The sequence below is a fragment of the Myotis davidii genome, unplaced genomic scaffold (genome assembly GCF_000327345.1).
Source record: "Myotis davidii unplaced genomic scaffold, ASM32734v1 scaffold132, whole genome shotgun sequence".
Classification (NCBI taxonomy): Eukaryota; Metazoa; Chordata; class Mammalia; order Chiroptera; family Vespertilionidae; genus Myotis; species Myotis davidii.
This window is the reverse complement of record NW_006285258.1, coordinates 3,490,232-3,506,764: the sequence shown is the minus strand read 5'-3', so window position 1 is coordinate 3,506,764 and position 16,533 is coordinate 3,490,232. Positions and strand designations below refer to the sequence as shown.

At 37.9% G+C, this 16,533-nt stretch overlaps 1 protein-coding gene across 2 annotated transcripts in view; it reads left to right on the top strand.

Annotated features, from left to right (window-relative positions):
• Positions 1-16,533, top strand: part of GALK2 (galactokinase 2) — a 146,099-nt gene that overhangs the window by 37,926 nt on the left and 91,640 nt on the right. For both annotated transcript variants that reach the window (XM_006756021.2, XM_006756020.2), the window contains exons 4-5: positions 1,719-1,809; positions 5,126-5,272. In XM_006756021.2, coding sequence (XP_006756084.1) covers positions 1,719-1,809; positions 5,126-5,272 — 238 coding nt within the window. The remainder of the gene's footprint in view (positions 1-1,718; positions 1,810-5,125; positions 5,273-16,533) is intronic.

Below are 16,533 nucleotides of genomic sequence, written 5' to 3'. Positions count from 1 at the left end.
AGGGTCTCATTAGATTTCTTGTAGATCTCATTAAGTTTATCGGCGGCTTCTAGACAGTTCTTGAGAGCCCTTAAAAGTGTGGTTCTGAACTATATATCTTCCTTGTAGAGTTTTGTCCTGTTTCTTTGTCTCCGCATCTTTTATGCTTTCTTGGTGCACCCCTTAGTGGTCTTTGTGCTCAGTCTTGTTGTAGTTAAGCCTTGATTGTTGTAGTTGATACTGGGGGGATTTGACCTCCAGGCCAACTGGCTGTGAGAATCAGCTGTGTCTGCCATATTTTTACTTCTGTGGGTGACGATAAAGCTTGTGATCTGGAGTCTGTATGTGTTTTGAAGTCATTAAATCTCTCTGAGCCTCCAGAATGCCTCCTCTCTCCAACCCATGATGCTGACTATAGAAATGATGCCCTCTTGGCTTCTATCCCACCCTATGATACACACCATCACATGATAGTGGTATATGATCATGCCTTGTGTTCATTGACTAGGTTACCAATACTTAAAAGATAAGCTCTTTCCTTTTTCCTTTTTTTTCTTCAAATACTTTGCACACTTAAGTGGTCATTAAATATTTTCCTTAGGAGATGATGTACTCATGTTATTGAGTAAAGAAAATGTATACAAGGTATGCACGACAGTGACTGGCACATAATAGGTATTTAGTAAATTATGTGAAGAGTACTCAGTCAGCATGGGGAATGTTGCTTATTTTCTCACTTTTAAATTGATCCCTAGCCCCTCTCCCATTTCACATATTTTGTCCTTTGGCTGATTTAGAAGCCTATTAATTTTTCATTTTGAAATAATTTTTGACTTACAAAGAAGTCACAAAAGTAATACCAAGAACTCCTACACGTTAACGGATATGTCCTCATGCATTATATCAAGGAGGCATACAATGTCCCTTCACTGGTGATGGTTAGGTGATACCTGCCAGATTTCTTTACTATAAAGTTACAATTTTTTTCCTTGAAATAATATCTGGCGGGGAAATACCTGGAGTGTATATAAGTATCTTTTTTCTCATCAAGTTTTTACTCAGTAACTTTAGCATCCATCGATTCTTTCCTGAAACAGTTATCATGGAGTTTGCCAAATGGTGATTTTTAAAAATTTCCATCATTTTTCACATCTAATTAGTTGGTGTTTGACTCTAAGGAAGTGCTTTCCCTTCTCCTTCATGTAGCTATTCATTTGTTAATTTACACCAGTGTAGATTTATGGCATCTTATTTTATTCGAGTTATGATCATCAGAATCATCATTTGTTTTATTTATTAATTTTTTCCTTAAACTGTGCATATGGTAAAATTCTATAGGTGGCAGAGAGTGTGAGGAAAGAAGGCTTTGAGCACTTCCATTCCAGTTATCAATATGCCAAACAGCAGGGCCAAAGGATAAGGTTTACACTAGCATAACAAGGACCATCATGAAATAAAAAGTGGTATAGATTATGCTAAGACATATTGTTCCTCTCTGTTTCAGGAAATAAGAAGGGTCAGTTGGAAGCAGTTTAGTTATTAAGGTCACTATAACTTCTCTTAACTTTTTAACGGCTGGAGATGTTTGTTGTTTTGGGGTAGGTGGTGAAGTGCATATATTGAAAATAAATGGAAGATGAGATTTCAGTGTCATGGCCTGGGCACAAGATGGCAGCAGTCAGCCGTTGATTTTGTAGCACAAGACCTGGCCTGACAGTCCCGGTGTCTTGTTTTTGCAGGGACTTCAGTACTGGCACTAACAACATTCACATTGACAAAACCAAGCCTCTGTGGCACAACTATTTCCTATGCGGATTTAAAGGAATTCAGGTAAATTGGTTTGTAAGGCACCTACTAACCTTTGAGACTGTGATGTTTATTGTATCAAGATTTATTTTATTTACTCTATCATTTTTGTCTCCTTTTAATACTAACTGATCTTTCTGTCCTATTTTGCTAATTTATGTATTTCAAGGGACGGGGTAGATATGACTTTTTCTGGGTGGTGTTCATAGGGGCAGCAGTGGCTGTTCACAAGTCAGGTACATCTGACATCTTTCTGGATTTTAAATTTCCCCTCTAAATTTTCTTTTGAAGGATACATTCTAGTAATATTATTCACATTTTGTTCCAGCTGCATTAATTTAACCTCTTAAGTCTCAGATCTGTTATCTATAAAATGATGTCACTGCTATCCCAACAGGGTGATTGCAAGGATTACACCAGCGGTTCTCAACCTGTGGGTCGCGACCCCTTTGGCGGTCGAACGACCCTTCCACAGGGGTCCCCTAAGACCATCCTGCATATCAGATATTTACATTATGATTCATAACAGTAGCAACATTACAGTTATGAAGAAGCAACGCAAATAATTTTATGGTTGGGTCACAACATGAGGAACTGTATTTAAAGGGCCAGAAGGTTGAGAACCACTGGATTACACAATGCTTGATGTGTAGTAGACATTCAATAAATGATAACATTATTATCAGGTGGGCTTACAAAAAATGTAGTGAAATTTATTGGCTCAGTGGATAGAGCATCAGCCTGCGGACTGAAAGGTCCCAGGTTCGATTCCGGTCCAGGGCACATGCCTGGGTTGCAGGCTCAATCCCCAGTGGGGGGTGTGCAGGAGGCAGAGCCGATCAATGATTCTCTCATCATTGATGTTTCTATCTCTCTCTTCTCCTCCCTTCCTCTCTGATTAAAAAAATAATAAAAATTTAAAAAAGAATAAGTATTTTCCTAGAAACTTTGAATAATTATTTTGAACATCTCTAATGTCATGTACAAGAACGAGAAAATAAAATATTTCCTTTCTCCTAATTAAAAAAGTGTAAAGGACAAAAAGAAAATTGATTTGCTAAATCAATTTAATTTGTTATTAAAATCCATGTTTTAGAGAGCTTGTGTTCCTTACTGTCTGGCAGTCTGATCTGAAACTTTGACATGAGTGGCCTAATGCTCAGTGGCCTATCTGTTAGAGAAATACGTCGCATTTATTTCTTATGTGTAGTCTTTAATTATGGAGGTTCTGGTCTTGGAGTTTCTCCTTCCCTTCATTCCTTTGTTCCTTCCATCCTTCCTTCCTTCCCCCAGATACATGGTAAAAATTTATGAGAAAAGTTATTGGAAGGTTTTAAATCTTCAAATGATTTGACTTATCATATGTGTTATTGGGAATTACAGTATTTGGAAGCTTTTACCTGGCAAATGCAATTTGATCTGCCGTATAGCAGCATGCCTGTTGTAGCATATGGATAAGGTAACCTAACAATGCATGTTGTTTTGTGTTGCTTTTGAGAATTCCAGGTCCCAAAGCCATCCCTTTTGGTTTAATAACCTATGTGCAAAAGCAGGTTTGTGCAATGAATTTTTGACAGAAAAGTAATTTCAAGTTAGCCTGTTCAGAGACCTTCCAATTCAAATACTAGAAAGGTCCAGAGGATAATCTGTTTATATTAAATCGAACATGTTATCCTTTTGGGACAGAGCTATTACAGAATTTGGCAAAATCCATTTGCATTTCTGAATCTAAGTTTTAATTTAAACATTGCATGATAAGTTTGTAAGTATGATTCACATTCATGACACCTTGTGAATCAGTTTATGGTTAAATATATAGCATTCAATGAGGATTTTTTTAAAAAACAAGCTGTCTTGATGTTCTGTATAAAAGGACAGCAGCAGTGTTTCAGTTTATAATCTGTATTTCTGGAAAGGAAATTTTTAGATGACTTGAAATCAAGAAGAGAAGTATACAGCCAACTGAATCTCTTCTTTTGTGGTGCATGAATTTTACCGGTTTAGGAAAAAAAGGACAAAAAAAATCAAACCAGTCTTTTTTTTTTTGGTAAAGTTTTGTTGTTACTTTGGTTATTCTAAGAGTTTATTGAAATTTCTCCATAGAATAATATGTATGATGAAATGCATACTTACGTAATATGATAGTATTTTGTACTTTGGTCTTGAGCCATTTGAGTAATTTGCAAACAGTGGTACTTTTCTTGATGAGGAAGTGGCCTTGAATTTATTTATTTACTTTTTAAAAATATTTTTATTGATTTCAGAGAGGAAGGGAGAGGGAGAAAGAGATAGAAACATCAATGATGAGAGAGAATCATTGATCGACTAACTCCTGCATGCCCCACACTGGGAGTCAAGCTCACAACCTGGGCATGTGCCCTGACCAGGAATTGAACCGTGACCTCCTGGTTAATAGGTCGACGCTCAACCACTGAGCAATGCTGGCTGGGCTTGAATTTATTTTTAATCTTAAACCACAAAGGTTATATGTGATAGCAACCCAAGTGTCATCCTACATATTCATCTAAGTAACTTAGAGCTTTCCATCTTCAGATCAGAGAAATAGAGTTCCCCTGCTTTGTTTAGAGTTTGTACTCTTATTTGTGGCTGAATTCTAATTTAGCTGTCTTGAAAGTTACCATATGGCTAAATTGAATCTATAAACTCTAGTAAAAATCTGGATTTCCTCATATAGCTGACTTACATTAAATCACAGTGACAGTGTGCTGGCTCAGATTTCTGATTGCAATGGAGACGTTCTCATCCAGAAATTGGAGACCTGGGTCCTACTCCTAGTTTCCTACCCATGATCTTGGGAAAGTCTCTTAATATTTTGGAGCCTACGTTTTTCCATAGGAAAACAGAACTGAAAGTTTGGAGTCCTTTTTCTTCAGAGGCCCTTCTGAAGAAAGGCACTCCATAGAAATAAGCTACTGCTTGATGTTAGAATCTCAGAGTTTTGGGATGTACTATATAGCGATTTAATCTATCTTGCTAATAATTGTGCATTTCATTTCTTGCTACTTGAGAAGTTTAATTATAACTGTTCAATATTTTTCCATATTTGTTCAAATCAATTAATGTCCAAGAAAGAGACAATTTAAGGCAATTTCAGGAAGTGGATCAGTAGCATTTTTGTGAACAGAGTAAAAAGTAATCCTCATATTACCATACCCTTACATAAACTGTCACAGATGCACCTGAATTGCACAAGTAGTTTCTATAAATAGCATAATAAGTCCATTGATAGACTTTTGCTCCCTGTGGAGTAAAATAGCACTTTGCTACTCCTTGAATCCAACACCAAAGTGACTAATGCTGTCTTTTCTTCTATCCTTAGGAACACTTTGGTCTTAGCGACCTGGCGGGGATGAATTGCCTGGTGGATGGGACAATCCCTCCAAGTTCTGGCCTCTCCAGCTCCAGTGCATTGGTCTGTTGTGCTGGCTTAGTGACGCTCACAGTTTTGGGAATGAACCTATCCAAGGTAACCGCACAGAAACCTCTTTTTCTAAAGATATTAGTATCCGAATCTGAACATTAGAATGTCTTCCTTTGATTGGAAAACTTTGTCTTACTTAACAGACTATACATGCATGAATTGTAACTTAACAAGTCCTGCTTGTGATCAACCACTCTAAGGTAGCTGACACCTTCCAAGCAGTGAGTATATCTGTGAATAACTATATTGCAATACTCTTAATCTACAGTGTGGAGTTCGAATGCATGGATATCTTTTAGATCACCTCATTAACAAGTTTAGAATGAGAAATTCTAGGCCTCACGGTTGGACCTGCTTATTTTAATCCGAAACTTTAAATATTTGACAAGCAGTGGGTAAAACCAGGCAATAAAGGAACTGAACAGCATATCTGTTTATGCCAGCAGGTTAGTCACTAATATAAACTTAAAAAAAATATTGCATCACAAAGAGGAAGTGCTTATTTAGAGGAAACATAAATCCTACAGGAGGTCAGAAAGCCTTAACTTTACAAGTTCATATAAATCTCCATCTTTGCAGTTCAGAGCAGGTGTGCTCAGCTTTAATTAATGCTTTGAGTTCTGGTTTCAATAAAATGTTATCGTGTGCTCTTTTTATTCCATATACATACACTTCCAAGTTTATAAATGGTTTGGGGACACAGACTGGGCATCAGGCAGATCAAGAGAAAAGACATCTACATGCTTAGTCTTTTTAAAGGCTATCTAAACTTCCAGCTTGAAAATTTTATATATAACAGAAAAGAGAGAAATGAAGGGGAAAGCAAAGCCTCATAGCATTTTCCTCACCTGTTATATGTAATTATACATTAATTAGCCCTTTGTAAGCAATGGCTTATTTGGAGGGAAGGATGATTTGCTGGTTATTGTTTGTTTGTTTGAGAGGAGAGGAAGCAAGGGAATGAAAGTCCATATGTAAAAACTGTCTTAATTTAACCATTATTTATTTAGTGGTTCCTTTGTGCCAGGTAATGTTAAAAGCATTGAAGATATCCTAGGTAGTTTTAACCCTCACAGTGCTTATGATCCAAAAGGGGAACAGAGACAAGTACACAGGCAACTATTATAGAGTGTGATAAATGGATAAGTGCTATGCTATGGCAGCAGATCTAACCCAGATTTAGAGAGCATAGGACAGCTAAACTGAGACAAAAGGATTTGTAGATGTTAGTCAAGAAGTACCGATAGCATGAGAACACTGGTAATATCAGATAGGCATGTATCAGGTAGAGGCCACATCATGTGGAAATATATAGGGTTAGGGACTTGATTATTGATTGGGTGTGAGGACCGGGGACACAAAGAGTCAAGGATCATATTCAGGTCTCTGACTTTATGTGAATCATGGGAATAAGTAATAGAGACAGAAAACTAGGTGTAGGGGAAAGCAGAAATGTTGAGTTTGAGGAATCTGTGGACATACTGATGGAGTTATTTAAAGTTTAGTTACAAACAATACCTCTGAAAGGAGATCTGGATTTGAGGTGGTCCATTGGAGAGTCATTAGGATGTAATTAATTTTGAAGCCGTGGGAGTAGAGGAGAATATCCAGGGACAGTGCAGGTAGAAAGATAAGGAAGAGTATGACAGATTCTGACAGGCACACACATGTGAGGGACGGCAGAGGAAGAGATGTCCACTGAAGAGAGTGAGTAGTCACCAGACGGATGGGAGGAACACTAGAAAGTGAGGCAACTGCAAAAACAAGGGAGAGAGTATTTCATGGAAGGAGTGGCAGTGGTGTCAGATGCTGCTGAGAGGGTGGGACAAAAATAAGAAATAGCCATTAGATTTAGCATGAAAGAAGTTGAATAAAACTTTGGGAAAAGCAGTTTAAAGTAAGAAGGGGTTGAAGGGCCTATGAGAGGTAAAAAAGTCTGGCTATGGAAAAAGAGATAACCTGGTATCTGTGATGGCTTGAGGTCAAGGAATTAATTTCTTTTTTTAATGGAAGGATTGGTGAAACTTTTTGGGGGGGTCATTATTTTCTGGCCCTTCAATGGTGTGAATATCTAAGGGAAAAGAAGATAAAGAACACTTGAACTTTTGGAATTAAATCTGGATGTCCCTCTGTTTTCAAAGTAAAAAAATAGCAACTATTTTGGCATAAAAACAGACACATAGATCAATGGAATGGAATAGAGAGTCTAAAAATAAGCCCACACGTATATGATTAATTAATTTATGACAAAGAAGCCAAGAATATGCAATGAGAAAGGACAGTCTCTCCAATAAATGATGTTGGGAAAACTGGATAGCCACATGCCAAAGAATGAAACAGGACCCCTTTCTTACACCATACATAAAAAGGAACTCAAAATGAATTAACCACTTATAAGACCTGAAATGATAAAAGCCCTAGAAAAAAAACATTGGTGGTAAGTTCCTTGACATGGTCTTGGTGATGACTTTTTAAAATTTGACATCAAAAGCAACAGCAACAAAACAAAAAATAAACAAATGGGGTTACATCAAATTAAAAAGCTTCTGTACAGCAAAGGAGACAAAAACCCAAACAATCCAATTAAAAAAATGGGCAAGTATTTGAATAGATATTTTTCCAAAGGAGACATACAAGTGGTTAATAGACACATGAAAGGATGCTCATCATTACTAATCATGTGGAAAATGCAAATCGAAACCTCAGACCTGTTAAAATGGTTATTATCAAAATGATAAGAAATAACAAGTGTTGGCAAGGATGTGGAGAAAAGGGAACCATTGTTCACTATTGGTGGGAATGTAAATTGGTGCAGGCACTATGGAAAACAGTATGCCCTATAAAATTGAAGACAATAATTATTGCAACAAAAAGGGAGCCCTACTTATATATCCCATGTGGAACTTGTTAATTCATTAATACACTAAATGTCATATGTCTGAAACCTGTATAATGATGTCTAAGTCACCCAGAAAATCTGGAAGACAGAAACTATGAGTCAGAATGGAACTGAGAGAAGAGTATGGTGTGATAAAAGACCTATGAAATAGGAAAGGCTAGAGGTTTCAAGATGACAGAATGAAGACTTTCTTTTTCCATCACTCATTAATTCTTCTTTTCTCAAATAATTATCCCCAAACAGTAGGGAGACAAGAAAAGAAGGCACAAGTCCCATCTTTGATATAATCAAAGAGACATAAATAACCCTAACTCACAAGACACAAAGATGGAAAGTAGGTGAAGGATGGTACATGACTTAGCAGACTGGAGAAAGGTCAGAGCCAAGTGCTTATGAAGGGAGGGCTTGCTCCCAGCCCTCTGGAAAGGCTTAGGAATTAGAGGCACCAGTACCAGAAAAGGCAGGTGGGAATTTATTTGAAAGTCTTTCTGAGGATCCATTAGACCCCCAGAGCCCACAGGTTAAGGAAGGAGACCATTTCCCTCCACCTTTGCAGGAGTCTCTGGAGAAATCACATGGGGGCTCTAAGTATAAACAAAGGCAGGAGGAGAACAGAATTGAAAATCAGGGGATTATAGGATGCTCTGCATCTCAACAGTGACATTCATTCCCAACTCCTTTCCTCTGGTCAGCTCTGGCACACTGGCCGCCTTACCAACCCACCGGGAATACTGGACGATCCTTCTCAGAGGAAACAGCCATCCTGGAGACAAAATGACATTTGGTGACCTCCTCCCACAAAAACTCTCCTGCTACTCTAAGACCCTGTTAGAAGCCCATTTGCAAAGTTTCTAATCAGCTTTTTAGTGACTCACTATTAAATATGATAGAACAGTAAGAGATAATTAGACTTTGGAAGAAAGCCTCCAACATGAAGCAAACAAACAGAAAACAGGGACAATGCTGAAAGCTGAAGAATGCTTCAAAGAAGCCTCGATGTCCTCAGAGATAAAAGAGAATGTTCTAGAAAGAATAGAATGTTATTTTAAAAAGATGAACAAACAATAAGAAAGTACTTTTGGGCATTAAAAATATGATAGCTAAAACAACATGTTCTGTAAAAGGATTGCAGGAACTCTCTGCTGAAATAGGAAATAAAAAGAGCTGGCCATAAGAGAGAGAAAGATAGGAAAATTTATAAATCAATTCCAGAAATTTGATATCTGACTAGTAAGGTGGGATAGAGAAAACTATCACTAGAAAATAATTAAAAAAATATTTCTCCAAAATCAACAAATGACAAGTCCTGGCGAGGATGTGGAGAAAAAGCAACAGTCCTGGTGGGAATGCAGACTGGTGTAGCCACTATGGAAAACAGTATGGAGTTCCCTCAAAAAGTTAAAAATGGAACTCCCATTTGACCCAGTAATCCCACTTCTAGGACTATATCCCAAGAAACCAGGAACATAGAAATATATGCACCCCTGTGTTCATAGCAACATAATTTACAATAGCTAAGATTTGGTAACAGCTTAAGTGCCCATCAGCAGATGAGTGGATTAAAAAACTGTGGTACATCTACAAATGGAATACTACACTGCTATAAAAAAGAAGGAACTTTTACCATTTGCAACAGCATGGATGGAACTGGAGAGCATTATGCTAAGCAAAATAAGCCAGTCAGGGAAAGATAAATATCACATGATCTCACTCATATGTGGAATATAATGATCAATATAAACTGATGAACAAAAATAAATCCAGAGACAAAGTAGCACTAAACAGATGGTCCAACCTCAGAGAGAAGGCAGGGGAAGGTTAAAGATCAACCAAAGGACTTGTATGCATGCATATTGGCATAACCAAGGACACAGACACTGGGGCGGTGGGGGCTTGCCCTCAGTGTGGGAGTGGCCGGGGGGGGGGGTCAATCAGGGAAAAAGGAGACATATGTAAAACTTTAAACAGCAACAAATATTTCTCCTAAGTAAAAACATGAATTCTCATATTGAAAGATGCTCACTAGATGCTCAGCATAATAAATGGAAAAAAAAATCCCCAAATGATACCTCAATAAAAAAATTTTAAAAGGAAAACACACACACACACACACACACACACACACACACACACACCCCAAACCAAAGTATACCATCTGGGAATTTTGAAACTTGAATGTTAATAGAACTCACATTAAAGCTGATTGAGAGAGCAAGAGAAAAGAAGGGAAACGTAACAATCAAAGGATCAGGAATGAAAATTAACTTATCAAAAACAACTTTAGAAGATGCAAGGCAACAGAGTAATATCTTCAAAATATGAATTTAGCTTATAGTAAGTGAATTGATAAAGTATAAGGGTGGAATAAAATATTCTCAAACTTGCGAAGTCTAAAAGTCTACAGGATGTAATCCATGCAAAAACTGGGGAGTAAACCAAGAGACAAGATGCCATGGGGACTGGGAAATGGGGAATCCTATGTAGGAGAGAGAAACTGGGGAGTTTTTGAACATTAGTGAAGGGAAATCCCAACATAACTTATACCCATGACATCTAGCAGTTAGAAAACTCTCAGTAGAGATTAGTACCAGAAGAGGGAGGGAACAAGTGAAATTGATAAATCTTATGAGGAAAAAGACACTGGTAAATCTGATCTTTTTGACCACTTGGAAAAATGGATTGAGAGTGATATTACAGAGTTGTCTTAGGATGTGGGAAGGCTTCTGGACATACACATAAAACAAATTAAATGAAGAAATTAGGAAGTTATTAAATATAGGAAAAAGAAAAAATATTCCAGAAAGGAAATAAATTATTTTTCATTATTTGGCTCATAAGCAAACAGTATCATAGTAATGAATGCATTGAATATGGATTTAACCAAAATTTTGGCATAAATTTGTTGAGGAAAGGTTGGGGGTAAGGGAAGTTGGTGTAAGTGAGCTAGAATCCTCATTTACCATACTAGGAAGGTGGTAGATAAACTTTAAAATGGAATAATCAGGAGGTAGTGCATAACTGGGACTTAATCACTTAAAGCCAGAGCCAAGTGTTGACAGTGACTCTGAGCACAGCATTGGGAGTGGGGATGAGAGGGTGAGACTAGGGACTGCTTTTGTTATTATAACCCTTTTAGCTTGTTTGATCTCTTAGATTACATGCATAAATTCCTTCAGTGAAAGTAAAAATTAATTGAAAATAAAGAGGATAGAGGGAAGTGGTTAATGGAATGAAAGGTAAAAGGGGCAAGGGATGACCCAAATTAGTATAGTTGGGGGAGCTGGAAGATGAAGAAGGGAGAAAGGATTCAATGAGTCAAAGTTAGAGATTGAGAACAGATGAGCTGCTGGACTGTGACCAGATCAGAAAGGCCTAGGGAGAGGCTTGTTGATGGGTTTTGGGTGAAAGAATCCAAGAAAATGCAGGCATCTTCCAGTTAAAGGCAGCAGTCCATTCCAAAAACCAGAGGTCTGCACAGGCGGGGGCCTATTATTATTTTAAGTAGGAGAAATTATAATGCATTACTCAACTCCACTAACTAATTTTCTACAATGTTACAAAAACACAGTAAAAATTCCTCTATAAAAGTAACTCGGAAATACAATGAAAAAGACTTAAAACAGTCTTCTTGAACATCAAACAATTAATATGGTGGTTAACAAGAAGTTACTTTATATAGTAATACTCCGTATGTCTTCTCTGTCAATACCTGGTGTTCCAGTATTTTGCATACTATTTTGCTAACAGTGTTGTATTTAGGGATTGGTATGTAACTATATATTTTTTCTTACATAAACACCTTATGTTGAGAGATACATACAATCTATGAAGCCTGAGTATCAAAACCCAGGAGGTGCTCTATCTGGAAAACGTTAGTTGGTGAGACATGCTGTAAGGTATACCTGCACTTTGTCAGCTCAGGATTGAGGTTGCTCTACACTTGTGCCCAGTTTCTTTGTGTTCTTAGGGTTGTCCTTGGAGACCAAGTTCCTCTTAAGGATCTTAGATTAGAGACAGCTGCCTTGCTTGGGAGATAGTTTACAACTCCAAAGGCAAGCCCTAGATCAGTGGTTCTCAACCTTGGCTGCACATTAGAATCACCTGGGAATCTTTTTAAAATCCTGATTTCTGGGCCTCATCCTCCGGAAATTCTGTTTCTTTGTTATGGGGTGGGGCCACAACATTAGTAACAAAGGAACAGAATTTCCGGAGGATGAGGCCCAGAAATTAGGATTTTAAAAAGATTCCCAGGTGATTCTAATGTGCAGCCAAGGTTGAGAAACACTGCCCTAGATAATAAAGTGTGTTCGGTTGACTTCTCCCTACAAAATCTTTTCTCTGCTGGGGTGGGCTGAAGTGTTGATTTTGAATTCATGAGATGATGGACTGAGCAAGTGATGGTCAGAAGATCCACTTTGGAGAATTGGGGGGTACAGTAGAAGAACGTACAGCTGAGTTGTATCCCTCATATTGAAGTGTAAGGAGGAAAAAATCTCTTATTACCTTAGTTGATGAAGGCTGAAATGACCAGTAGGGAGCAGTGGAGTAGGATAGTATAGTATGTGTGGGTATCTTTGGCATTTTTTCATAAATATAATTCTTGTGCCCAGGCCGGGTGGCTTGGTTGGTTGGATCATTGTTATATACACCAAAAATGAAAAGATTGTAGGTTTGATACCTGGTCTGAGTGCAGGCAGGAGGCAGCCCATCAGTGTTTCTTTCTCACATCTCTCTCTCTCTCTCTCTCTCTCTCTCTCTCTCTCTCTCTAATGAAACTTATCCTGGGGTGAGGATAAAAAACAAAGTAAGTGCCTACCTGGCATGACTCAGCGGGTGAATGGTAACCTGTGAACCAGGAGGTCACGGTTTGATTCCTGGTCAGGGCACATGCCCGGGTTGCGGGTTTGATCCCCAGTGTAGGGTGTGCAGGAGGCAGCCGATCAATGATTCAATCTCATCAATTTTTCTATCTCTATCCTTCTCCCTTCCTCTCTGAAATAAATAAAAATATATTAAAAAAAGAAAAAAAGAGTAATTCTTGTGACTCCGAGTAACCCAGAATATGGATTGGGCATAAAACTTTTCCTTGAGGGTTGCAGTCTACTGAGAAGCTGGGGAGGCTCAGAATTAGGTATAAAGAATCCTGTTCGTTATGCGGAAGCCTGGCCTAACAGGAATAACACTGGATTTGTCCCAGAGAAGATGCTTTTCAGCTACAGTGTAAATTTTCTAAGTCTTGGAAGCAGCTATTCACGGACATTTACTGGAAACCTTCTATGAGCCAGGCATTGTAGCAGGCAGCGAAGATACAGCTGAGAATAAATTGGTGAAGACCCTGCTTTATGGAACTTACATGCTGGTGCTTGTAATGATAATGAATAGCTATCCAAATAATTATATAGTATAATATCAGCTAGGGCTATGAGGAAAAGTAGGCTGTAGTAAGGGGAGCTGCTATTTTAGTTAGGAGTTAGGAAATCCTCTCTAAAGAGGAGGCATTTGAACAGAGACCTGAGGAAGTGAGCAGAGAAGGGAGGCAGAAGGAACAGCCAGTGCAAAAGCCCTAAGGCAGCGGTTCTCAACCTGTGGGTTGCGACCCCTTTGGCGGTCAAACGACCCTTTCACAGGGGTCGCCTAAGACCATCCTGCATATCAGATATTTACATTAGGATTCATAACAGTAGCAACATTACAGTTATGAAGTAGCAACAAAAATAATTTTATGGTTGGGTCACAACATGAGGAACTGTATTTAAAGGGCCAGAAGGTTGAGAACCAGTGCCCTAAGAGAAAATAGCAGAGGTCTGTGTAGGTCCTGGGGCTGGTGAGTTGGGGAGAGGGCAGAGTGGTGGGAGGTGAGCTGAGAGGGGTGGTCAGAGGCCACCTTGTGGAGGGTCTTACTTGCATTTCATTCCAACTGTAACAGGAGGCCTTTGGAGGGCTGTGAGCTGAGGACAGCAAGATGTGATTTATACTGATTTGAGTTCTTTCAGCTGGGAGTACCACATTGTACCCAATCCTGGAATTGAAGGGAATAGGAGAGAGAGAGAGAGAGAGAGAGAGAGAGAGAGAAGAAAATAAAAGGAATGGTTAATGCTATTATGAAACTTAACACACATAAATAGTAACAGAAGACCTATTCGTTGGGCATCTATCTCATCCAAGGTATGAAATATTTTATATGTAAAAGGGGAACAGTGTTTTAAGAATGGCTTTGTGCTGAAGTTAAACAGGGAATATTTTAAGTAAGTAGTGAGTCCTAAAAAATATTTGAAGGAAGTGAAGGCTGTGTCTCGAAACAAAGTCCTGGGAGAGGCCCAAGGGCATTTCAGGCAGAGTGAGCCCATAAGTGTCTTATAACAGTTCTCTGAGCCAGACTTATAAATATGTGTCAGCCGAGGCCTAAAAATTCTTATGCAGCCTCATGAAATTCCTTTTAAAACCTTATTTGACTACAGGGATGTTTTCTACTTGCTTAAGTCCCTGAACAGATTTAGTTAACTAAATTTCAGGGGCAAATTAGTTGTATAGACATGGGTTGATACTCTTTTCAGAGAAGTGTTTTTGAAGTTTGAAATCCATACTGTGCAAGTGACCTTTGAGGTTCAGAAGCAGAGTAAGTGGAATGTTCAAAGTTTTGTGCCAAATGTGTTCAAGTTTTCATTTTCCCGAGTTTGTAAGGGCTGTTTCCTTGAGAAAGTTTAAGGCTACATTTTTTTCTTTGCATATAGCTACATTTAAGTTAAATATTTCTTGGCCTTCAGAATGAGACCTTGCGCTTAAAAAAGTAAAGGCATGATCAACATTATAAAATGAAAAGAATCTCACAATTATACAAAGTTTAAACTATGATTTGAATCTTTTAATAGCAGCTTGCTACATGGGATAAGGAAAATCAGAAAACAATTTGCACTGTCACTAATTACTACGTTGGAAGTCTATACAAGGGCATTGTTTGAGTTTGCTTAGAATAACAAAAACCTCATCTATATAATGATTAAGGAAAGTGGTAGTTTAAAGCATTCCAGCCAGATGTTGGCTGCTAATGAACTGCAGCATGGCCTCTAAGAAGATGGTAAATCCAGACTACAATCTTTGAAAAGAATCTCTTAATTAAGTGTCGAACATGGACTGAAGCCATGTGCTCACTGGTACAAAAACCAGGAGTGCTTAGGGTTAGCACTGGGTGGCCTGTTTAAAATGCTTGAAAATTTAAGTTGATATTGTTAATATCTCAATATAAAATCATTCACATATAGTAGTTTTATCTATTAAAAAAAAGAACGAAGTTTCTTTCAGTTCTGTGGGATGGTGTTTGTATCTCTGGTTACATTTTTTTTCTGGGAGTAGGATTAGAGACTGAATCATTCATTTAATGATTTTGAGTAATTTGGGTTCACTTGGATGATGTGACTAAGCTATTTGATTGCAGGTTAGAAGCTTTACTTTGCAGAGATTGTTTGGGTCACCTCTGTTTTTTTTTTTCCATTTCCTTTCCTAGGCTAAATACATGTTTGCCTTTAGCATAAACTAAGGCAAAAAGACTAATTAAGGAGCAGCAGATTGGAGGAATATGGGTCACTGTTTCCAAATGGTTTCAAATGAAACCACTATTGCTGCAAATTCATGCCTGTGTTCTGAACTTTCCTTGTGATCCTTAGATCCTGTGTTTCCAGGCCTCCAAAGTTTTATTGGCACCCAGCAATAAGTTAAACATTATCCAATAATGTATAATGGAACAATGTAGGTGATATCAAGCATACTGCATATCTGCATTGCCCTTACTACTACATTCATTGTATGCAGTGAAAATAATGAAAAGATGGAAATAGAAGGACAAATAACCTCCTTACTAAATTCAGAGGGATTTGTCATTTATTTTCATGCATTTATATTTTGTAGAGGTGATGGTAACCATCTTGAGGAAGAGTTACCCAGACTAATATTTGATAGAGTAATCAGGACAATGACAGGCTCTAAACCTTGCCCCCATCTGTGACAATTTACTCTGTAACTTGTATAAAACGCCCTGTGTCTCAATTTCTCTTTTAAAACTAAGTGTAAGAGAAGCTAGCTGTTTCTTGAAATTCACAGGGCAAAACAGTTACATTTGCTGAATATTTATAGTTCCCTGACCTTCATGATGGGAGATTTTGGAAATGTTTATGGGAAGAATTTAGCAAGAAAAATAAGTAAGATGGGAAAATAGGTTAGTAGTCAGGAAAGTTTTTGTAATGGTATGAAGTTTTTAAAGTAAGGAAACAAACTGTATTGTATAGAGAGGAAGTGACTCAGAAGGGAAAGGTTAACTAATGGAAACTGTTTAAGGCATTGAAGTTCTGGAGACGAAGATTTGGAGCTTACTACTGAAAAATATGACTTTAAGGATGTGTTAGAGTTTATGTCA